The sequence below is a fragment of the Hyperoodon ampullatus genome (assembly GCF_949752795.1).
Source record: "Hyperoodon ampullatus genome assembly, chromosome: 19".
Taxonomy (NCBI): domain Eukaryota; kingdom Metazoa; phylum Chordata; class Mammalia; order Artiodactyla; family Ziphiidae; genus Hyperoodon; species Hyperoodon ampullatus.
The window spans coordinates 25,205,425-25,231,516 of record NC_136932.1 but is presented as its reverse complement, the minus strand read 5'-3'; the positions used below and the strand labels follow the sequence as shown (position 1 = coordinate 25,231,516).

Here is a 26,092-nt window from a genome sequence, read left to right as displayed (position 1 = left end):
GTGAAAGGCAATTCCATCCTCTCTGCCAAGTTCCGGTAGAAGGCTGTTTGAGAACATCTATTAAAATTTAAAATGCACACACCCTAAGTCTAGTGATTCCACTTTTAGGAATTCATCTTATGAATATGTTTATACATGTGCACAAGGAAATGGGTATAAATGTGTCTCAGCAGCACTGAATGTAATAGCAGGAAACAGGAAACAAGCTAAATGTCCATCCCTAGGGTACTAGTTAAATAAATAATGATATACCCACACAATAGGTCTAGCATGTAGCTGTTTGAAAAGTAAGGCTAACCCTCCTACACTGCTGGTGGAAATGTAAATTGGTTCAGCCACTCTGGAAAACAGTATGGAGGTTCTTTAGATAACTAAAAGTAGAGCTACCATGTGATCCAGCAATCTCACTCCTGGACATATATCTGGAGAAAAAACAGAATTCAAAAATATACATGTACCCCTATGTGCAATAGCAGCATTATTTACAGTAGCCAAGACATGGAAACAACCTAAATGTCCATCCACAGATGAATGGATAAAGAAGGTGTGGCATATGCATACAATGGAATATTAGCCATAAAAAAGAATGAAATAATGCCATTTGCAGCAACATGGATGGACCTAGAGATGATCATACTAAGTGAAGTAAGTCAGACAAAGACAAATATCATATGATATCACTTATATGTGGAATCTAAAAAAAATGATACAAATGAAATCATACAAAACAGAAATAGACCCACAGACGTAGCAAACAAACTTATGGTTACCAAAGGGGAAAGAGGGGAATATAAGTTAGAAGTTTGGGATTAACATATACACATTACTGTATATAAAATAGAATCAACAAGGACCTACTGTATAGCTCAGGGAACTATACTCAATATTTTGTAATAACCTCTAAGGGAAGAGAATCTGGAAAAAAGATATATATGTATCTGTATAACTGAATTGCTTTGCTGTACTCCTGAAATTAGCACAACACTGTAAATCAACTATATCTCAATTAAAAAAAAAAAACCTTTGAAAAAATAAAATAAAATGGAAAAAAAATAAGGCAAATCTATATTAACATAAGGCAAATTTATAAGCACTTGAAATTTCCAAAGAGATTTATTAGCATAAACGAACCTCAAGCTGGTGAGTGTTGCCGGGGAAATGGCTTTGAGCTGTCCTGTTACTTTACTCCTTTCTTCTCCCATCCCTCAGCCCCCAGCCACGTATGGAGCATGGACTGTGTGTCAGGCACTGTCCTAGGTGCTGAGGGTGCGACAGGTAAAGGCAGAGTCAGTCCTGGCACTATCTGCACTCTAGGTGGGAAGAGAGACAATGATAAACAGATTATCAAAGGTAATTTCAATTGTCCATTAAAGTGGCAGAGGAGGTAAAGCAGGGCCGTGTGGTGCCGAGTGAATGGGGAACAGAGTGGTCTTTTAGCCGGGCTTGTAGAAGGCACGAACCCCAGGTGATGAGAGGGAAGACAGCACAGAAATTCAGGAGAAGGGTCTCCAATCACGGAGAACAAATGCAAAGACTCTGGTGAGTTTCAGAGAAAGAAAGAAGACTGTGTACGTACTCCCAGCTTCATCTCTCCAGCCTACATGTGTCTCTTCAACTCCAGATTCTTCTACCCAACTTGGCTCTTGTAGGTACCCAAGTTTATCAGGTAAAAACCAACCTCGAAGTCAACCCTTTTCTGGTCTCCCCATCTCAATAAATGGCATCTTTATTTCTTCAATTGCTGAAGCCTAAAATTGGGGTCATTCTTGACTCTTTTTCTGGAATCTCACATCACATCCATCAGCAGACAACAATGGCTGTTTCTTTCTAATGGAACTGAATCTGATCACCACAAACCACTTCCATTACTACCACCTTGGTGCAAAGATGCATTATTGCAATCGCCTCAGCAGTTGTTAGGGTGTTGGCTGAGGCGCGGTAACAAAAATATCATCCTGGCTAAGATGCTGAACTAAAAAGATGGTCCTTCCAATAAGATAGCAGTCTTCTTCTCTCCAGCCAAGAGGTAGAAGACTCTGTGTTGTGAGATCATCAGAGAACCAGATCCTTTCAATCGTGTGTCTCTGGTTTTCCTTTAGGTATTGTTCTTTTTTTCATGGTTGAAGCAGGCTTACTACCACTCCTATTCCGGTCCACAGACAAGGAGGGAAAAAAGAGAGAGAGACTGAGTGTGTAGGGAAAGGGCCGCTTCCTTTGTAAGGAAGCAGCCTTGAAGTTGACTGTATCCCTCCACTCACATCTCATTGCTCAGAACGTGGTCACATGGTCAAGCCTAGCTGTAAGGGAGTCTGAGAAACATAGCATCCAGCGGGACAGCCAAGGGCTCTGATTAAACTTGGGGGTGTTCTTAGACTAAAATGAATAGGGGAGAAACTCTAGCAGTCTCTGCATCCACAGAGATGCACCCCCAAAACCCTCCTTCAGAGAAGGACTTGTTGCCCACCTGAGGGGAGGTTGGCCAGCACAGGGTCTCCGCCGTCAGCTCCCCTGGGGCTGCCTCACTGCAGACTGCCTGACCTGAGGTCACACCCTGTCTGGGCAGCCTGCATCCCGTGATGGGCAAGAAGGAGACACACAGGCCCAGCCATTTTAGGGCCGGCGATACCTGCTCCAGAGCCCTCGCTGGGTTGCCCAAGCCTCGCTGGGCTTGAATTTCAGTTCTACTTCTTTCTCTGTGGAAGCATCTGGAATTTCTTCAAGCTGGAATGGCTTTTTCCCCGACTTAATCAACCTGCAAGCTGAGATTTACAGAGATCTTGTGAAATTTATCCTGCGCTTTCTGGCCGATGTGTTGAGCTCTTTTTGAGATCAACTGTCCACATTCTCTCCTCTGTGCAACAACTAACAACTTATGAAATTTTAAAAGTCTTCATCCAATTTGTTGAAAGTATTGAATAGAATAGGACTGGGGACAAAATTCTATAGTTTTCTTCTGGAAAGTTTCTCTAAATTGCCAGCTTTTCATAAAATGACCTGAGAGGATAGACGAGTGTATTGTTATGTGTGTAGTGCAAGGACCCTTGGCTCTAGGGTTTTGGTAGATTAATGAAAGATTTTGGAGCAGCGTAAATATAAGAAGGGGGGCATTCTATGCTGAAGAAACTAACATGAACACACGTAGAAACAAAGGGGAATCACAAATACTGTTGACAGGTTAATTAACCAGTTGGATTTATTTTTACCTAGGAGACCAGGGAAATCATCCCTAAAGGTGCTTGATGTATTTGTATATATTCATATAATGAGATGCTTAAAGAATGTTTCTTTAAAATCCATGAACTTCTTAAGGGATCCATCTAAATCAACATTGTTGAGTGTCCACACTCACTTTAAGTTTGAAGATTTAAATTTAAAATAAACAGCAAGGGGTTTCCCTGGTGGTGCAGTGGTTAAGAATCCACCTGCCAATGCAGGGGACATGGGTTCGAGCCCTGGTCTGGGAAGATCCCACATGCCGCGGAGCAACACAGCCTGTGCGCCACAACTACTGAGCCTGCGAACCACAACTACTGAAGCCTGTGCACCTAGAGCCCGTGCTCTGCAACAAGAGAAGCCACCGCAATGAGAAGCCTGCGCACCACAACGAAGAGTAGCCCCCGCTCGCCGCAACTAGAGAAAGCCCGCGTGCAGCAACAGACCCAAGGCAGCCAAAAATAAAATAAAAAAATTTAAAATAAATAAATAAAATAAAATAAACAGCAATAGGTCGTATTGCTGGGGAACATTTATGCTTCTTATTCTCTTAAAAAATAGTAAACCATTCCCCAAGCTTTCTTTTACCTTCATTTTATTTATTTAGTTGTTTGCTTGTTTATTTATTTATGGCCATGCCACATGGCATTTGGGATCTTAGTTCCCAGACCAGGGATTGAGACCCGTGCCCCCTGCAGTGGAAGTGAGGAGTCTTAACCACTTGGCTGCTAGGAAGTCCCTACTTTCATATAATTTAAACCTATCAGAGATAATCAAACGTCCTGGGGTTTGGTTTTTTCATATTACAGCTATTGAGCAGAACTTTCCACATATAGTTTGTATAAGCAGCTGCTAAGCCAACTAATAATGCTGTATCTCAATTCACATTTCAGCATCTCACTCCCAAGGGTACCATCAAGAGATAAGTCTTCAAATGCTTTGCTAAAATGGAGACACGTTATTGCTAAAGCATTTCCCCTTATTTACTAACCTAAAACGAAGTCAGAACTAGAATTAGGCTTAATTTGTTGTAACCTGTTGGAAGAGATCACACATTGTTTTTTAGCGATCATTTCCCATTCATCGAACTGCACATGAACCATCTTGGTTAACAATTCTTACCACCAGGCTGTGGATTTATGTCAAACTTACTGAAGCTTGGTCTTCACAGACTATTGGTTTTCCTCCCGTGTCTTCAGGCATCTCTCTTGTTTATCATTTTTTAAAAATTCCTTTTTCTTCCACCATGAAGTGATACAATCACACTACATAAAATTTGTAGATAGAGGAAACAAGAAAAAAATCTGTCCCTAAATGAATTACTCTTTATATTTTGGTGCATTGCCTTCCAGCATTTTTCTATATATCTTCATTACACAGATCACAATGTTGTCCATATATGTTTTAAAATAAAGTGTCCGTGGTACTAGATGGGCTTCCTTGACGTCCTGTAATGTAAAGATTGATGACAGTGACACTGAGGTCACAATTACAAGTTCATGCAACCTGGGATATATTTTCCTGGGTTTATAGCCCCGAAATGTATTTGGGATGGCTGGTTACTTACATTACTTTCCAGCAAAGCTTCAATTCCTTCTTCATGATGTCCGTTTTACTTTTTTCGGTGTGAGTATAATTTTCTTTGATGGATAAGCCAGAAGAAAACCAAAAATCAAATAATTCAGTTCCTTCTTTGTCAGTTAACATTACACTGTGTTTAGAACCTTCAAACATTGTCAAGTTGGAACATAAATTGGGCTAACCTTTCTGGAAGGCAGTCAAGCCATATATGTATCAAGATCCTTAAAAATGTTTTGCCCTTTGTCCAAGTAATTCCACCTCTATAAATAAGATCCTAAGGAAATAACTGATTCAAAGATTTTGCAGAAGAACTTAACTGTGGTGTTATTCATAGTGGTGAAAGATGACACCTAAATGTCCAAAAGCGGGGAGATGGTTAAAGTATAGACGGAAGATTATGTAGTTACTTTTAAAAAAGCATGTCTTTAAAGCATAAAATAATGATCTAGGAAAGCACTTATGATATGTAAATAAAACACAAAATTGTATTCTGAATATGATAGTGATTTTGACTTGGTTGTCTTTGCAACATTGACAAACTTATCTCATCCTGCACTTAGTTAAGTCAGCTGAGGTCCTGACATTTTGCAGACTTGGTTTATGCTGCACGTGGATTCATTCTGAGTAATATTTCCCTTCTTCCATCCTTTTTTTATTTTTATTTTTTAACATGGGCTTTTTATATCTGAGCTCATCAGAGAACTTCTTGGAAGTTGTGTTAGTTTTCGGGCTGCCTTTTCATTTTCTTCTATGTCAGTTCATTAGTGAATGCATTTTCAGCATTTTATTCTCAGGCCCTCATCTGCTAACCCTCAGTCCCTTCTAGAATCTCTAGTGATGAGATCATACTGATCTTGTCTTTGGATTTCTTACAATATGTTTTTCTACATAGTGTATGACACTTGTGCGTAGGGTCCCAGGGTTCTCTTCTTTGTTTTCCAAAGTGTAATGGCCTTTTGTCCTAACTTGGGACTTTGAGTGAAGCAGGAATAGGGAGGGAGCTGGGAGCTTTCCCTCAACCCACACGTCAGGGCTGGACGGAGGGCTGAGGAGACCGAGCTCTGGAGGGCCTGGCCAGGGTTTGTAATGACCACTAGACGTTACCTGGGTGAAAATTTGACTCTACTGAATCTCGGGGGAAACATCTGTAGTATTTTCTATACAAATATGAGTTCCTGAAGCAGGGGAGTCTGATGATTTGGTAAATAGCTCCCAGGAATGCTCATTTAACATGTTGGAATTACATCCCTACTTTTGTGTTTGTGGATTTTCATACAGATATATCTTATTTATTTATTTATTTATTTATTTATTTATTTATTTGGCCGTGCTGCGCGGCTTGTGGGATCTTAGTTCCCTGACCAGGGATTGAAATTGAACCCGGGCCTGGCAGTGAAAGCGCTGAGTCCTAACCACTGGACCACCAGGGAATTCCTGATACAGACATATCGTATTTTTTCGCCAAATATGGAAATAGATTTTCTGTCTTATCTATTGATAAGATTTTAAAAATCAGTGAAAACCAAATAAAACAAACATCTGACATATTAAAAAAAAAGGAAGAAAGTAAATGCCCGTATTCCTCTGCCTAGAGATAACTGCTACTCACACTTTGCAGTAGGGCACGGAATGTAGCTCTTTCTTTTTGTCTTTATGGTTTCTAGTAATGAGTCCCAATTCACGGAGTCTCATTGAAATCTATTAGTTTTTTGGTGTCTTTGTGCACAAAAAATTATGCTTTTGTGCAAGAATTTCTAGGACTTTGGTGTAAGACATCTGAGGCGTTGATATTAATTCTAAGAAGAATGTTAATGGCAGCTAAATTTCATCAAGCACTCAGTTTAAGCCAGGCACTTTGTAAGTACTCTGCATGCATTCTAATTTAATCCTGATCACAAGCATGTGAAGTAGGTTTTATTTTCACCCCCATGTTAGAGATGAGAACTTGACCGTAGAATGTGACTTGCCCAAGAGGCCACAGTTAGTAAGAGGAGGAGTCATGACTCAAACTCAGCGTTCCCTGATTAAAGCCTCTGGCCCCAACCAGGACATCCCACTTCCTCCAAGGTGGTGGGCTCGTCCTCTTTCCCTGATGGAGTTATCCTATGAAGAACCAAATAACGTGCTCCTTTTCTCTGTTTGTTTCCCATTCTCCTCCACAGACTCTGTATCCCAACTACAGGCACTTTTCATATCCAGCCTAAAACCTGAACATCTGGTTGATGAATCCTCCCAGCAAAATTTCCTCCAGTTTCGGAGTAATATCATCAGTCCTTTGCTAGACTTCCACTCTTCTGGCATCTCAGGCCATGATTTGGGAAATAAAAGCCTTCTTTCCAAAGCATGCTCCAGGAGTGCAGCACATCTCCTGTGTCATCACGGCCAGGTGTACACGTGGGCAATTGCATAAAAATGTCCCTCGCTCACTAACATGCAACATTGTGCAAGGTTGGTTTGGAAAGTGAGAATGGAAGATAGGATCAGTGTGAAACATACCAAGGGTTTTCTTTTTTCAATCCCTTTCTCTCCCACTCTGCCCACTTACCCCAATCTGTCGTATATGCTGCTGTTAATCTTCTTTCTGAAATACACACTTGACTTTGGTCCTCCTTTTCACTGCAAACTCTTAAACATGGCATAGAAAGAGCTTTTGTCATCCAGATCCTACCCCCTCCCAGCCTCACTTCCCACTGTTCCTCACCTGAAATGTTCTGCTCCAGCAGCATTCAGCTGTATTGCTGCTGTTGGGGATACATCCTGCTGTCTTACGCCTTCTTGCTTTTTTTTTTTTTTTGCAGTACGCGGGCCTCTCACTGCTGTGGCCTCTCCCGTTGCGGAGCACAGGCTCCGGACGCACAGGCTCAGCGGCCACGGCTCACGGGCCCAGCCGCTCCGCGGCACGTGGGATCTTCCCGGACTGGGGCACAACCCCGTGTCCCCAGGCGGACTCCCAACCACTGCGCCAACAGGGAAGCCCCGACTTCTTGCTTTGACAGCTGCCTGGAACACCTACATCCGTATCATCTCACCCCACTCCACCTCATGCCCTCTGAACCGCTACACTCAACGTTCTTTAAGACACAATCCGAGTGAAATATCCTCTGTGAAATGTCGGCAGATGCTTCTAAGGAAATTAAGAATCTTGGACTTTCATTTTTTCATTTTTAGCACCGTATCTCAGTCCTAGTAAACTGTGAACTCCTTACAGGCAACAGTCAAGTCTTGTGTATTTCTGAAATTCCAATATCAGCCACCAAGTACAGCTTAACAAGGGCTTAGGAAATGTTTGCAAAAGAATGAATGAATATGTGGAACCCGGGAAGTAATTCACAAGAGATCAAGGAATCACACACTATAGAAAGTATAAAAAGTAATCTCACGTTGGCAAGAGAGAGAATTATGTGGTGGAAACTTATCAGTTGAACTTAGGTAAATACTGACATGCTGAATCAATGGGTCTTAACCCCCCACTGCAATCGTAATTACCTGGGGACTTTAAAGAAGCCCAATGCCCGGACCCTTACCTCAGAAATTCTGTTGAATTTTTCTATTTTTTTTAAAAAAACAGTCTGAGAGATTATACTGTGCATCCAAAGTTAAGAATAACTGCTCTAGATAAAAATAGAAATTGAAGTATATAAACGTATTAGTTTCTACCAGGTGAAAGCTATTTGCAAGTAGGGGATCCCAGAATTTGCACAAAGATGTCTCAGTGCAGACTTAGGCTGACTATGCATTTCTAGATGTATATAATCATGCCCATGAAGCCCTGTGACACGTTCCTTTATCCCCTCTGCAAATGTGTTCACAGCTCCTGACAGACTTTGCTGTCATAGGAGCAAAGGCATTTGCATCTTTCCACTGAGAGCTTACTGGTGGATATTAGCTAGAATCCCAATTCAGAAAGAGACAACGTTCAAAGTGTTGTTTTTTTTTTTTAAATCTAAACCGTTGCTAAATGTTTAATGTTATGTTCAAAGTCTCTGCTTGTGAAGTAAATAAGAAAGTTTTTGAACATGTGATGCAATGGGATTTCAGGACTACAAAACCTTGGACTCTGAGTCTAGGTCTCTCTAGTGAATTTACAAAGTAGAGTAGGAAAGGATATAAAGTCAGTAAGAATTTTTCCCCATTTTAAAAGATTGTAATATAGTTGATGTATGATATTATGCTAGTTTCAGGTGTATCACATATGATTTGATATTTGCACACATTGTGAAACAATCACCACAGTACGTCTAGTAGCCGTCTGTCCCCGTACAAAGTCATCACAGTATTGTTGACCATATTTCTTACACTGTATCCCCGTGGATTGTTTGTTTTATAAGTAGAGGTTTGTACCTCTTAATCCCCTTCACCTATTTTACCCCCCTCCCCAGCCATTAAGAATTTTGAGTACAAGGTCCTATGTCTCTCGTGAAACAAATGTTGTCATGTATTCTTCAACCTAAGTGTCTATGTGGTTCTGTATCCTTGTTCATGGTTAATAAAACAGAATATCCTAAGTGCAACATTAAATCCAAGGGTTAGCTACTCTTTAGTGATGATTATAAACCCCAACAATACAAAACAGGCACTTGATTCATCAAAATTCCTTGGATTTTTATCTTAATGGTTTTTCCATTTGCTCCGCCAAATTAAACTTTAATGGCAAGTTTAAATGTGTCTTTAAAATGTCATTTAACATTGATTAGCAGCCAGCTCTTTGGTTATTATATTATTGTTACTGGGATGTGAGTTGCAACATGTGGAGGGGAAGATAGACCAGACTACACATCCACCAGCTGGTGCTGAAGTTATAGGTGAAAATATATCACAATCTAGAAGATGAATGATTGTATCTCATCTTAAGGCTCATCTCAAAGGTTTTTCATTAGACCCATGTGTGTGTTTGTGAGGGTTCTGGGAACATTTTGTAATTCTCAGACATGCTCAAGTGGCAAAGCACTCAGGACTAATAATAATTATAATTTATAAATTGTGCAGATTACCATCCATTATGTTTGTATTTAATTTTACAAAGAAGGGAAAATTTTACTAGCCAAAAAATTTAAAAAACCACGAACACTTGACTCTCCCTTAAAGCTGTCAAACTAAGTTCGATTTAGTTGTTTCTTCATTTTCCTGCTACTACTATTTTTTTGCATAATTTTCCAAAGTTCTGTAGTTGGCAGATAGGAGCTGGTTGTCAATGATTCAAAAAAATGTTTATATAATAATCTCATATATTATATATTAACATATAGTATATATTTTATATTAATAGAATATATACATAAAACTGAGAAAGTTCTATCCACTGCATTGATTTTTAGGCAGTGATGTAAATAAAAGTTGAGGCCTCATATGGTCCAGTTAAGACCAGTATCTTTTTAAAAGTACTCTCAAGGAAACCACCAAAAAGACATGCATTCTTTCCTGTTTTTAGTTATATTTTTAAACAATTTCAAACATACAGAAAAGTTCCAAGAATAGAACAAAAAACTTCCACATACTTTTAACCCAGAGACCCCCTTCGAGTTTCACCAAATGTCCCCTCAGGCTCTCATAGCAAGAGCATCATGTGGTCCAGTCACTTCTCCTGACTCCCAGGCTCCCTCAGTCTTTCTTTCCTTTCATGGCCTTTGCCTTTTTGAAGATTACAGGGCAGTTGTTTTGCATGGTGTCCTTCAAGTTTCTCATGACACAACCCGGGTTATTAGGTTTGGGGCAGGAATATCTCCGAAGAGATGCTGTGTTCTTCTCATCACATCCTATTGCGGGGGAGCGGGGGGGCACACAGTGTCAATTTGTCCCATTAACGGTGGGGTTAATTTTGATTACTTGACTCAAGTGGTATCTGCCAGGTTCCTCCACTGTAAGTTTATTCCTTTCTCCTCTCTTTGTAATGAATTATTAATTTATGTGGTGACACTTTTAGGACTATAAGAACATCTCGTTTCATATCCTACTAACACCCCTAGTTTTAACATCCATTGATTTTTTTTTGCCAGAATTAAATATTTCTATGATGAATTCCAAATTGTGATTTTCTAATTCCATATTCCTTCTATATTAATTAGCTGGCATTCTACTGTCAGGAAGAACTTTCTTACCTTCCCATCTATTTATGTGTTTCTTGCTATCAATGTAGACTTCTTGATTCCTGTTTTGGTCAATGGATTTAATTTGTTACTATGATTATTTATTTTACACTCAAATTGTCCCATATTTGACTAATGAGAGTCCCTTCAAATGACTTCGGAGGTCTTTCTAACAGGTCCCTGCCATTCTCTGAGCATCACCTGAGCTGTTCTTCACCCCATGATGTTCCAGGCTTATCTTGCACTTACCCTGCCCCATTCCTAGAATCAGCCAATTTTCCAAGGAGCCCTGGCACCTTTCAGTGGAGAGTTGTATTTAGAAACCAAGATCTAGGCACTAGGTGTGCTCATTGCTACCGGGTATACTGCCATTCCCAGGCTATCTTAGTCGACAGAACTAGGAATTACATGTATACAGATGTACATACATACACACATGCATGCATCTTCTTATCTATATTTATTTCTGGATCTGTCTCTATGTAAGTAAAATTTGTACTGATATATCCACTTGCAATACACCACCACAGGGTTTATTTGGGCTTCCATTCTTTCCTTATTGCTACTTCTTTGATCAGTAAGGAAACTGACTTCCATTAGTCTCAAGATATGTGCTTGTTTACTCAATCTATTGTATATGCCACTCCTGTGACACCACGGGGCTGCCATTCTCACAAGGGCCACCCTGAATGTCCCACTCAGGTCCACCCCATGAATTTGGAATGGAATTAGGAAGGAAGGAAGCAAGGAAAGAGGAAGTGAGGAAGAATAAAAGGAAAGGAGGGAGGGAGGAAGAGAGACATGCATTTTATATATATATATATATATTTTTTTTTTTTTAATTTTTTTGGCTGCGTTGGGTCTTTTGTTGCTGCGCGCGAGCTTTCTCTAGTTGCCACGAGCAGGGGCTACTCTTCGTTGCAGAGCACGAGCTCTATGCATGCGGGCTTCAGTAGTTGTGGTGTGTGGGCTTCAGTAGTTGTGGCTCGAGGGCTCTAGACGCAGGCTCCGTAGTTGTGGCGCACGGGCTTAGTTGCTCCGCGGCAACTAAATGTGGGATTTTCCCGGACCAGGGCTCGAACCCACGTCTCCTGCATTGGCAGGCGGATTCTTAACCACTGCGCCACCAGGGAAGTCGGTGCATTGTTTTTAAACTGAGGTATAATTAATATATAATGAAATGCACAGTTCTTAAATGTTTAGTGGAAGAGTTTTGATAATTTCATGTACCCAAATAGCTACCACCTAAAATAAAATATAGACTGTTTCCACTCTCTCCAGAAAGTTCCCTCATGTGAGGAAGTACACCCATCAGCAAGCGTCATTAAAACCTCCCCTCCTCGGACTTCCCTGGTGGCGCAGTGGTTGAGAGTCCACCTGCCGATGCAGGGGACACGGGTTTGTGCCCCGGTCCGGGAAGATCCCACATGCCGCGGAGCGGCTGGGCCCGTGAGCCATGGCCGCTGAGCCTGCGGGTCCGAAGCCTGTGCTCCGCAACGGGAGAGGCCACAGCAGTGAGAGGCCCGTGCACCGCAAAACAAAAAACAAAAAACAAAAAACAAAAACCCTCCTCATCACTGGTCCTCCCAACATCTATCGTTCAGATTGCAGCTGCTGCCAAAACTGTTCTCTTCTCAATTTCAAACTTCTCCAGATTTTCTTTTCCTGCTGTGCAGCCTGTGGCTTTCTCTCTATTCCTCCACCCACCTCACATCTTTATTATACAGGACACCTTGGTCCCTTTTCATTCGTTTGCTCTCTTTTCCACCCATCAAGGGAATTCTCTACAATAACACAGAGCTTGCGAGCAATCAAACATAAATCCTTCTCCTTAGAAAAGGAAGGTGGGTGTGTGTGTGCACACGCACGCGCGCGCGCGCGTGTGTGTGAAGACTGTGATTTAATCGCAAAGGGGAAGGACCCTTATTTTATGTTAGTGGCTGTACTCTGTTCTCCTTGTCACGGAACAGCATATTCATTAGCAGCATCATTAAGAATTGCTGTCTGACAAGAATATTTCTCAAACTGATGTGTCTCAAGGAACTTTAGACCTGTGAATATAAAACACCATCACCCAAATGAGAACAAGCAAAGGCTATTTATTCAGAGCTTGCTATCGGAAGGCAGTTAGCCATCATCATTTGTGTTTGGCAGACATCCCAAATCAGTTAAAGGATGGGAAAACTTTACTGCAGATGGAAAGGGAAAGCCTCAAGTATGCCCTGATGGGAGGGTGTTGGTTTGGGGAAGCTGGATGTGGACTAACTGGAAGCCGGGCATCCTATGTGATGGATTAGAGGAACGCACTTGGTTTTCTCTGGTTGGTTCTAAGTTTGGCCGATTGCTAGAGATTGTGGGTCAGAGTTCTGTTTTTATACGTTGTCTAGCCATTGTCCATTTGTATACTCAGTCCCTCAGAGCAAGTGATATGTAGGAGAACTGTGGGGTCCTGGATGGTCTGCTCTGAGCCCTTTTAAACAGCATCATCAGCATTGGCCCATCCTCTCCTACTCGACTTCTGTACTTCTTAGTGACCAAACTTGTAATTTCACATCGACTTCCCAATCCCTCAAACAGATCTAGAATCTGGCTCGACAGACCTAAGAAGTCTTCAGAACGGATGAGCAGGACTTTGGCGCAGGAGGAGATTGAGAATGCAAGGATAGCGCTAAGGCTGGAAACTGGCTACCAGGACGGTCATGTTACTCGCTGCAGGTAAGAGAGGAAGCAGTCAGTTTGTGAGAGAAGATGATGACCTCAGTTTTTTAGGCTTTATAATCTTAGATGCTGCCGTGAAGATGTTCTTTGCTCATATATCTGGAACCTGGAACGTCATTTTAGAGGTGAAGAGACCTGAAAATAAGTGATGGTCCTCAGTTTGCATGCCAAGGCTGGGGGTGGAACAGGTAATTCAGCCTTCGCGTTTTCTATCCACCACTACACAAACCAAGGATGGAGAGCAAGAGGTCTGGACCAGAGGCCAGGCAATCCGGAACTCCCAGGATTGTAACAGAGGCAAGACCGAGCTATTGTGTGCCATTAACATAAATATCATGAAGACAGAAACCATCTACCGAAGATTTCACAACAGACCCGCCAAAGTGAAAAGTAAATGATTAAAGAATGTAGGTCTCGGAGCTCCTTTCAAACCATGATCCTTTATCTTCTATTTACAGAGATAAAAGTACACCCCAAAATGGTTAATATTTAAGCACTTTAATATTTAGAGCTCTCTTTTTAGTAGAGGAAAGGCACTTTGGTTGTGCCAGTGTGAACCATCCACAATGATTCCTCCCGTGCTCATCTTGTTCTCAAGTTATCTCTGCCATGTTGCTATTGCAGGACGAAGTAAGTACTCTTTGCTTTTGAAAAAAATAATTCATATATCCACCCCCCTTGTATATGCCAGGGATCCATAATGATTAGTTAAATTCTTTTTAGGGTGGATGCTTGAGAGAGTGGATTGGTGCTTGTTCTTTGATATAGCCATGCCTAAAGTTCCTGCATGAGATATTTACCTTGTTTAAGCCTCAGTATACGGACCTGTGAAATGGAGATGACAATAGCACCCTTCAAAAGTTGGTGAGGAGATTAGATGAGGTATTGCATAAGTCAAGTATTTGGTACAGAACTCAGCATGCATATTATTGGTAGCATGAAATATTTTTCATTGTGTGTGCTAGCTGAACTTAAAAATGCAAATACAGATTTCTCAGGCAACTGCTTTGTGCTCTATTTCAGCCTGTCCCAAGCCAGATGACTTACCATTTGCCAGAGTTGTTCCATTAAAAACATCCTATGACCCCGGGGAGGAGATAGTGTACTCCTGCCAGCCAGGCTACGTGGCCCGGGGAGGGATCCTCCGGCGGTTTATCTGCCCGCTCACTGGACTTTGGCCCATCAACACTCTGAGATGTGCACGTAAGTCAGCCTCCATCTCATGCATTCTCCCCGTCATTCACGTTCTGGACATTTTGGGGAGATGACCTACCTTGTCATGCTCGCGGTACAGAAAGCCAGCAGAACTGTGGAGTGGAGGGCTGTGAAGAAACAGGAGGGTCTGTGGGGAGTTCCACAGGAGAAGAGGCTAAGGACAGTAAGTGCTATTTGCAGCATAGCCTGGAACTAGGGGAGATTTTAAAAAGAGACTTGGTACGATAAAAGGGGAGGAAAACACCACCGCTGTGAAAAGAAAAGTGGAGATTATACTACGAATTATATTTATAATAAAATATAAATATATTAAATTAATAATGTACAGGAATATTATATGTAATAATATATCATATGTAATATAACAATTATATATGTATATATACATTCACAGATATCTGACTTTATGGTAGATGGTTGCTGTTTTATTTTTTGGCCACGTGGCTCAGCTTGTGGGATCTTAGTTCCCCAACCAGGGATTGAACCCTCGCCCTCAGCAGTGAAAGCGCAGAGTCCTAACCACTGGACCGCCAGGGAATTCCCGATGGTTGCTTTTATTTATTCCTCAGAATGTGGTTCTGTGATATCATGCTGGCATTATTTTTACACAGTCGACTATTGAGCAATCCACCTGAGAGAATTTCTGGCAATTTTATGTAGAAGTCAAGCAGTAAAAATAACTATATGTACCTATCCGAGCTCTGGTTATTTTGGTTGTATGGGTGATACCATTTGTGAAAACTATACATGTTCATACAGTGATTTTAATATGCTTTTTGATTAAAAAAGACAAAACGTAATTGTTAATGAAAAACCACTGTAACATCATTAGGGAAAATTTTTCCAGAAATCAGCCATAACTTTGGAACACTAACAACTTTCTTTTTCAAGTTATTTTCCGCGTGTATATTTTCCTCATTGCAGTGAGTTGATACCATTTTGTGTTTTTCTATTTTCACTAGCATATCAGAAACATGGACTATATCTCTGTAGTCTTCATAATCCATATTTTATTGGCTGTATCATAGTTCAGGTGGATTTACCCTTTAATTACCATTAATTAAAATAATACCATGATAGTGAACATTTAGACTGTTTGGTTTTTGTCATTAGAAGTGACAATACAGGGAATTCCCTGGTGGTCCAGTGGTTAAGACTCTGCACTTCCACTGCAGGGGGCGAGGGTTCGATCCCTGGTCGGGGAGCTAAGATCCCGAGTGCTGCATGGCAAACAATACAATGGGTGCCTTAGTGCATATATCATTTGACTTATTTTGAGTTATCTTCTTAGAATAGTTACCAGTAGAGTTACTGGATCAAATAATAGAAATGAGTTTATACCTTTTTATTTTAATAGTAAATTCTATAAATGGAAATTGACCTTTATATCTTTAAATCACAGCCAGAGTATGTCCTTTTGCTGGAATCTTAGGAAACGGAACTGTACGCTATACAACTTTTGAATATCCCAACACGATCAATTTTTCTTGCAATACCGGGTAAGGACTTCTGGCTCATAGATGCAGCCCATTCCTGCGCCCTTAAGCTAATCATCAAGCCTGGTCCGTTTCTAGTCTTTAGGCTGGACTTGCTGAGTACAAATCACTGAATACAAATCCACAGTGTTGTTGAGGGCGGGGTAAGGGGTGGAGAATACAACAGCTAGTGAAATATGAAGTCAACGTTCTAATTTTTCTGCCCCTGATTAGTTACTTATTTGAGGAGTACATTGAAATTATTGAAACTGGGTGTTAATTCTTTATGATCTCTGGGCCAAATCTTGGCATGAGGGTTATAATATTTTAGTAATCGGACTTGGGCTTTAGTTATGAGGCTAATTTCATCGACTGTGACCTCGTGGAAGAGAATTCTATGGAGAAGGCTGAGTGCGATGATGTAGAGCATAACCTTCCTCCTCACAGCAAACCCAGAAGAAAGCACTTATGGTTGGTCATATGACTTATGTGCCTTATGAGCAAATACACCATCAGTGACACTGGCGATAGCTCATCGGCTGTAGAGCAGGGCAAAATTTCACTGAGGAAGCTTGTTTGTGATTAGAGATTAAGAAATACTGTGTGTGAAAGAGAGGCAGTCCTTTCATCTGAAATACCAGTTGACTGGTAGGCTTCATGATGAGTGACCTTGAACAAACTGGCTTCAGGGACATTGGTACATTTGCAATGGAAATAGACTGCATTGTTTTTAAACATTTGGGTCAGCAGGCTCTCAGAAAAGGAATATTAGAGATTATTCGGTCTGATTCACTTTTGTGATCCTGAAAAAGAGGTGGTTCTTTGCTTGGAAGCAGTTAACCTGACCAGCTGGTTGGAGACAAGGGGTTTGGGCACTGGGTAGGGTTGGCTTCCATACCCACTAGCGATGGAACCTTCCCATTCTTCAGCAGTTCCCTGCAGCCTTAGGCTGGGAGACTTGATGAGCCTTAGAGGAATGTTAAGCCTCTCAGGAAAACAGTATTATAAGATGGAAAAGAAGCCAATAGTATTTTTTTGCGGGGGTCGTCGTTGCCGCACGTGGACTAGTGGGGGCTACTCTTTGTTGCGATGTGTGTGCTTCTCACTGCAGTGGTTTCTCTTGTTGTGGAGCACGGGCTCTAGACATGCGGGCTTCAGTAATTGTGGCACGCAGGCTCAGTAGTTGTGGCTCGTGGGCTTTAGAGCACAGGCTCAGTTGTTGTGGTGCACGGGCTTAGTTGCTCCGCGGCACGTGGGATCTTCCCAGACCAGGGCTCAAACCCGTGTCCCCTGCATTGGCAGGCAGATTCTTAACCACTGTGCCACCAGAGAAGTCCCGAGAAGCCAATATCCATCTGCAGCAATGCTTAACAGAAACGACATTTGAGATGCCATGGGTGGATTATTTTATAATTTAGTGGATTACATTTTCCCTTTGCAGGTTTTATCTGAAAGGAGCTAATTCTGCTCAATGCACTAAGGAGGGAGAATGGAGTCCGCAACTTCCTGTCTGTGTTCGTGAGTTTGTGGGCCCCAGTTATAGGGAGGGTGACCAGCTGATTTGCCTGGGACTTTCCTGGTTTTACCACTATAAGATCTACACCCTGGAAACCCCCTCAGTCCCAGTTCCATGAAACGGTTGGTCACCTTTCTGGGGACTGTTCATCCTGATATCTTACTCTGGAAGATGAAACAACCACTTTGGAATGACAAACTCTGACCCTGACCCTGACTCTAACACTGAAACTCCAGATTAGTTAGGTCAGGACGGCAACCCACTTCTGAGTCTCTGTGTGAAGCTACTTGTGTTAAGCTCCATACAGACAGAGTACAAAAGCAGGGGGTATTCAACAGGAACAAACAAACCTAAACTAGGACCAAGATGTCACTCAGATGTCACAAATGACTTGTCATCAGCAACTATTGCAGGAGGCTCCCTCAGCAAAGTCCTTCGCCAATTCTGACTCCCAGGAACGTCTTCCAAGGTAGCGTTTGGATCCAAGACGTATGGTGTCATGAGCAACGTGGTCTTGTAACAGGCAAATCAGTGGTGGCAAGACTTAAATTTCCTTCATCTTTTAGTTTTTTGACTGGTTCAGACATCTGATTTCCAGATCATATTTTCTTCTTTGGCTTCTCCAGTTGACTGTGTTTACCCTGGCATTTGATCAAAGTTTGCATTTTCCCAAGTTAATCTCTGGATTTGTTTTTTGTTGTTGTTCTGTAAAGAGTACTTTTAAAAGACTCAACTATTTTCATTAAAATGATAGTTCCTTCTTTTTTCAGCTACAACCTGCCCTCCACCACCTATACCTAAGTTTGCAAAACTTAGTGTTTATCAGCCATTGTCTGGGAACAACTCCCTGTATGGAGGCAAGGCAGTCTTTGAATGCTTGCCACAGCACGCAATGTTTGGAAATGACACCATTACCTGCACAGAACATGGAAACTGGACAGAATTACCGGAATGTAAGGGTGAGTGCAATGATAAGACAGAATAATCATGGGAGTGTAGAATCTCTTTTTTGAAGAGGATTGAAAATTTCTCTATCATGGGGTGTTTCAAATGACCTTGTGTAACAAATGTTTATCAGCATCTGCCACCTGCCAGGCACCCAGGATACCAGATGAGTGAGACCTGACTTCTGAGCTCAGGAAGATGAGCTATGATGCAGTGGACTGTCTGCAGCTGCTTGGGAAAGCTTCCCAGAGGAAGGGCTTGCGGGAGCAGTGGAGAATGGGGGAACGGCATAGGCTTACCACACAAGGGCGCAGGATGGGGAGAGCCAGAGGGGTGTGAAGGAACACGGTGTGTGCATGGACAGCTGAGTATTACTGTGAGGCTGGATTAAACTGGGGAGTCCAAAGAGACTGAGGTGAAAAACTGGGTTGCAGTCAGATTGATATAAGCTTTTGTAGTCTTTACCTAAATTTAAGAATCACAAGAATACTTGATTTAAAAATATATATGGGGCTTCCCTGGTGGCGCAGTGGTTGAGAGTCCACCTGCCGATGCAGGGAACACGGGTTCGTGTCCCGGTCCGGGAGGATCCCACATGCCGCGGAGCGACTGGGCCCATGAGCCATGGCCGCTGAGCCTGTGTGTCCGGAGCTTGTGCTCCGCAACGGGAGAGGCCACAACAGTGAGAGGCCCGCGTACTGCAAAAAAAATAAATAAATAATAAAATAAAAATATATATAAAAATTCTTTCTCCTTTAATTTGACTCATCATTACTATCTTTGAATTTGTCAACTGCATAACAAGTAGAATTTATCATGCACACCAGGAATTATACTAAGGACTGTTACCTTCTCCCGCAGTGGGTGTTACAGATACCTACTGAATGATTCAAACATAAGTGCTTTTTAGCATAGGGAAACTACTACAGCTACTAATACCTAGCACCTTTTGGGGGACTAAACTCTGGGCCAGGCACTGGTCTCCTCCTATATATGTGTCATCTCATTTAATTCTCCCAAGTCCTAAGCGGTGGGTTCTTTTTTTTTTCTTTTTTTCAGCCATTTACATAGATATATCAGCCGTCAGCATGTTGTGACATTCTCTCTCTTTCTCTCTATAGACATACTTTTTCCCCCTGAATCACGTGAAAATAAGTTGTACATATCATGACACTTACCCGTGAATACTTCAGCAGCATGAGTGTCCTAAGAACAACATTGTCATATGTTATCACTGTACCCAAGACATTTAACATATTTGGAATTATTAACAATAATAATTTAAACAATTATATTATATACAATTAACAGTATTTATTTCATATGCAAATTACCCCAGCTGGTCCAGAAATATCCTTTATACACGTGTTTTGTTCTATGTGAAATCTAATCATGAATCACATATTCTATCTAGTTGTCATAGCTCTTTGGTCTCCTTTAGTTAAGAATTATCCCCTGCCTTTTTGGTTGTCTTTCACTGACATTTTTGAAGAGTACATGCTAGTTGTCTTGTAGAAGTTTCCACAATGTGAATTTGGTCGATTATTTACTCATGATTGGATTTGAGTTAAATACTATTTAACTCATTTTAGCATCCACTGATAATCCTTGAACTCAGTCAGCTGAGACATTGGTGGTTACAAAATGGTGGCTTTCTAAGTTTATCTTTCCTTCTATATTTATTAGCTGGAATTTTTCTACAGAGAAGAGTTTTTCCTCCATGAACTATTTCTTTTTAGCGTTATTGTAGACTCATAGATTCTTTTGCACTCAATTTGTGGAAGAGCCAAAACTGATCCAAGCAGTACAGCACTGGATTTGGTACTCTTGAACCATCTCATTAGACTTCCTCCCAAGAGCTCTGTGCTCCTCCCTCCAGCTTGGCTTTCTTTACTGGGGTAAATAGGGATACGGGTTTGGGGCTCTACCACTGAGGATCTAAAGAAAGCCGGGAAGCCTTCATTTTTCTCCTTCTTATTTCATGCTGGCTTCTTTTATAGTCTGAAGACAGTCATAAGAATTAGATTTAACATTTAAAATCCAAATAATGCTGTTCTAGTGTGCATAGAGGGAATCTCTGTGTTTTAATTTCATGGTCTGTTGGTTAAAAGAGACAGACTTTTCCGTCTTTCAAACCCACCATCTTAGACTGTGTGCAGATGAAGTTTGCAATAAATACTACCTTGTGATTATGTGAAAGCCCAAAGCACTTGGTAATTCATTAATTTACTTTCAAAGTGTTGTTGTTTCTATTTTAATATCCAGAGTCTCACAAGGATAAGATAAAGGGGACAGAATTAAGCACCAAGGTCCCCAGAAATTGTGTTCTAGGCACAGGCACACCCAGTGATTCAGTGGTATAAGAGAGACAAGTGCGTGGCTATTCCGTAACCACTGGACCCCACGCTATTTATACTAATACATCTTACTGCTTAAACTTTTTAGAAGTAAGATGCCCGTTCCCATCAAGACCGGACAATGGATTTGTGAACTATCCTGCAAAGCAAGTACTTTATTACAAGGATAAAGCCACATATGGTTGCCATGATACATATGCCTTGGATGGACCAGAAGAAGTAGAATGTGGCAAATTCGGAAGATGGTCTGCACAGCCAAGTTGTAAAGGTAAGAAATATGGGTGAGGTCTTAAACTGCCTCCCAATTCATCCAGTGGATCACCTTTACTTGCCATTTTCTTGTTCCAGTCATTTTCCACTTTGTTTCTCAGACTTGATTCACAGCTACTGGGATTTATATGGGCATGGGGAAACTTCACGCTTAGCAATCCTGTTTGAGATTAAACTGCATGAAATAAACATATCTGTTGTAAGCCTTGATAATATGGTGGAAGATTGTGTGTGCTTCCTATAATTGCTTTTAAATCTTGGCCCATGAGCATCCTTTTTTGCTTTGTTCTAGTCAAGACTCTTCTCATTGTGGCAAAACCCAACCACACATTCCAACTAGTTCCAGGAAATGGTGACGAATTACAAACAGGCAACAGGCAATTGTATGGACATTGAATATGAGGAAATGAAACACAACTGGTCCTCTTGAGGACTGCAACTGAAAGTCAGGAACTATTGCTACTCTTTCCATATCTCATTGGCCTCACGGTCTCTCTCATATCTCTGTTTCTCTGCTTACTCACCTTGAACCTGGCTTGATTCTACACCAGGACCTCTCAACTAAAGGATTCATCACTCACTGGCATATTTTCCCTGAGATGCTGGTTGCTTTTGAGTTAGGTGTCTATCCTTGATCTGGTCCGTGTCATGCTTATGCAAAGAACACCAACTTTGCACTGTATTTCTGCTCAAGTTGCTGTGGGCTGGACAGTTTTGTTTTTTTTAAATAATGTATTTATTTTATTTTTGGCTGTGTTGGGTCTTTGTTGCTGTGCGCGGGCTTTCTCTAGTTGCGTGAGTGGGGGTTACTCTTCGTTATGGTGCGTGGGCTTCTCACTGCCGTGGCTTCTCTTGTTGCGGACGTGCCTAGAGCATGGGCTCTAGGCATGTGGGCTTCAGTAGTTGTGGCATGTGGGCTTCAGTAGTTGTGGCTCGTGGGCTCTAGAGCACAGGCTCAGTAGTTGTGGCGCACGGGCTTAGTTGCTCCGCAGCACGTGGGATCTTCCTGGACCAGGGTTCGAACCCATGTCCCCTGCATTGGCAGGCGGATTCTTAACCACTGCACCACCAGGGAAGTCCGGGTTGGACAGTTTAAATAGAAAAGGCATTTAGGCACAACAGGCAAAATGACATATGACTAGGTTGGGGTCCCCTAGAAGCAGAGCCTGAGACAGGGATTCAAATGCAGTTGGTTTATTAAGTGAGTCTCAGGAAAAAGAATGTAAGACAGGTGGGACGGAGCTGGACACTGGTTCTCAAACCTCACTGTGAATCAGAATCTCCTAGAGGGTTTGTTTAAACAGAGTCTCTGATTTGCTGGATCTGCAATAGGACCTGAGAACTAGCATTTCTACCAGGTTCCCAGGTGATGCTGATGCTGCCAACTCAGGGACCATGTTTTGAACAAGGATGTGGTCTCAGCTAGAGTTTAACTTCAGTTTAATCCCCTGGGAGCTCTGGACCAGGGGAGTCAATCCCATCGAGAGGCAAGGGGACCTGCTTATTTTGATCCCCTTGTCAGCCTGTCATAGGCTGCGGGCTGCTCCCTTCCCTGACCCTGGGGTTGTGGACTGATGTGCATACTCTCTTTGGAGAGGTGGCTCTCTTATGGCTGAAGGCCATTTTTCAGAGAAAGGAGCATTTATGAGCTGTTATGAGCCAATGCTCACAGTGGCTGGTGGGTGGTGCCGCAACTCAATAAATGGGAGCTGAGTGGGGCGGGGACGCTTATCTGAAATGGCAGTATCTGATAGGAGTTCTTTTGCACAGAAGCCTAGTATCTGATGCTTCTGCTCTGACCTTCTTTTTTTTTTTTACATCTTTATTGCAGTATAATTGCTTTACAATGGTGTGTTAGTTTCTGCTTTATAACAAAGTGAATCAGTTATACATATACCTATGTTCCCGTATCTCTTCCCTCTTGTGTCTCCCTCCCTCCCTGCTCTGACCTTCTTATGTGGCTACTCCAGGGGAAGACATGGTGATCTTGGAAGCCATGATTAAAGGTTCTATTGATAAGGAACAGCAGTTAGCAATGATACTGATGTTACTATCTTAGAACCTTCTCGTCTTGAGCACTTTGGTTCAGGTCTGAACATCTACTGGTTCAAATGCTACACTTTCTTTAAGAAAGAGTAAATGAAGTCCTGTCTTGACTACAAATATTGTCTCTTTCAGCGTCTTGTAAATTATCTGTTAAAAGAGCTACCGTGATATATGAAGGAGAGAGAGTAAATATCCAAGACAAATTTAAGAATGGAATGCTGCATGGCCAAAAAGTTTCTTTCTTCTGCAAAAATAAGGAGAAGAAGTGTAGCTATACAGAGGATGCCCAGTGCATAGACGGCATCATTCAAATCCCCAAATGCTTCAAGGGTGAGTTCAACACTGGAACGTTTAGCTAGCACTTCTGCTTGCCCCTCGCCATAATCATAATTATTGGTAAAAAATAATCATAATTATTACCTGATGACTAAAAGAAGCCATGTTAATGTGGTCACTGGATTTTTTAAAAGAGAGTGGGGCAGGAGGAAACAGCAAGATGAAGCAGTAAGCTGCATTTAGTTTCCCCACATTTTCCTTTTCTTTTCTTTTCCTTAAAACTCAGGGTTGTGGTTTTATTTGATGAGTGTTGAATTATGCCATCATGTATAATTCCAGATTATGCTTGAATACTAAGAATAATATTGAATGGAATATTGAATAATAATATTGACCACCTCTTGGTCCCAAATGATAAAGAACTCACCTCAAACTACAAAGTAACTCATGTCAATGGTCACTGGTTTATAGATCTTCTAACATTTCTTTCCTTCCTTCGGCAATTCCTAGAGTTTGAAAAGTACCCACTAGAGCAAAGTATTCGTTAGAGCAAAACATTTTAAGGAAGATGATATTGTGTTTGTGGGTGATAAAGAAGTGTATAATGGCCAGCATTAAAGCCATTAGTTTCAGGGTTTTTTTTTTAATTAAAATTTATTTTTTAAAATAAATTCTGGATACAAAACATTTTTTTAAAATTACAAGCTATGAAAATATCTTCTCCAAGAATGTGATTTTCTTTTAACATTGCCTACAGTAACTTTTTTTTTATTGGAGTATAATTGTTTTACAATGTTGGGTTAGTTTCTGCTGTAGAACAAAGTGAATCAGCTATACGTATACATACATCCCCTCCCTCTTAAGCCTCCCTGCCACCCTCCCCCCACATCCCACCCCTCTAGGTCATCACAGAGCATTAGTTTCAGGTTTAAGGTCTACGTATCTTTGTTTCTACAAAGGAGGAACCAGCCAGAGGCTGAAGCTATTATTGCCTCTAGGTTTAGAAATGCTTCAAGAATGTTGACAGCCCTGTATCAGCTGGTAGAGGAGAGAGTTGGGAGCAGATTAGAGGAGAGAGGGTCTGAGAAGTGGCCAGCTAGAGAGAGAGAAGGAAATGATAACCAGCAAATGATACCCACCTCATAGGTTTGATGATTAGAAATATTATGCGTGACATGGAGTAAGTACACAATGATAATAATGACGGTTATTATCACTATAATTACAAATAGTTAGAAATGCACTGGATAAATTGTTATTGTTCAAAACATAGCAGAGCCCTCGTGAGACAAAGTTGACAAAGTACAGTAATCCTAGCACAGATCAGCAGAAAAAATATTAGCAGAAGATAATTTAAAAAAACCAAACAGAGCTTTGTTAATGCACTTCTTCAGGCTGTTCTCTTTTACAGTCTTCAGACAGATGCAGCACTGTTGGTGCATTGGCGAATAAATAAAGGGTTGATACAGCTTTTTTTCTTTTAATCTTGACTGTCAGAATTATACATAATCTTTTATTTTCTCTCTTGGAAACGAGTGACTTACCATTTCCCTGATTTTTCTCGAATCCCTTAAAACTCACACTGAATGCCTTCATTCACATAATTAGATTTATTCGACACGTTTATAAAATGTATTTGATTTGGCTTGGCTATTTAACTATTTCTCTTAAAATGTTTATTTTTTTTCTCCCCAAACAGAGCACAGTTCTTTGGCTTTCTGGAAAACAGAAGCATCTGATGTAAAACCATGCTAAGTTGGTTTTCTGATTCAAAATTAAATGTCATACTTGTATGTGTTTGTCCAAGGAACCTAATGGAAATGGAAAAATAAAGTGACTGAATTTATTGCATCAGCCATTGCAGTGTTACTCCATGGTAGCTTACTTTTAATTATCTGGTTAAGAAACCTAAATATTTGGAACATTGTCCTTGCATGGCTGTGAAATGGAAAGTGTAAATAATTACCTAGGTAACCCAGTTACCCTCTCCCTAATTCTACTCCTAAACGCTTTCACCTAAAACAACTGCGATGCAACAGTTTTCTTAGAATGGTCCACAGACTCCGGCATCAGTATCGCCTGGTAATTATTACAAAGGAAAAAAATGCTGTGTCCCGGAATTTCTGAGGATGGCCCCCAAATCTGCATTTATAACAAAGTCCCCAGATAATTCTTTGCATTCTTAAGTTTGAGAAGCATCACCATAAAGGAATGCATCGACTTTCAGGCCAATAGAAATGGATCTGAACCCTTAAAGTTTGGTTTACATAATGCCTAAATAGCTTTCCTTACCCACCAGAATTCCATGACCCATCACTGACATTGCTCCTTTGTTTATGCTCCCTTGGCCTTTTCGCCTTCTGTAGTACGTGCTGGCAAACCCCACCCCAGGCTCTA

General features: G+C 41.2%; 1 protein-coding gene across 1 annotated transcript; it reads left to right on the top strand.

Moving 5' to 3' along the window:
• Positions 1-14,119: 14,119 nt before the first annotated feature.
• Positions 14,120-25,450, top strand: APOH (apolipoprotein H; the record flags this gene model as incomplete). The annotated part of the gene is made up of 8 exons (XM_079726014.1): positions 14,120-14,225; positions 14,619-14,798; positions 16,213-16,309; positions 17,727-17,803; positions 18,572-18,760; positions 21,192-21,371; positions 23,552-23,749; positions 25,395-25,450. Exons 1-8 carry the CDS (start codon positions 14,162-14,164, stop codon positions 25,448-25,450), a joined length of 1,041 nt encoding a protein of 346 aa, XP_079582140.1. The 5' UTR covers positions 14,120-14,161.
• Between the last annotated feature and the right edge of the window lie 642 nt (positions 25,451-26,092).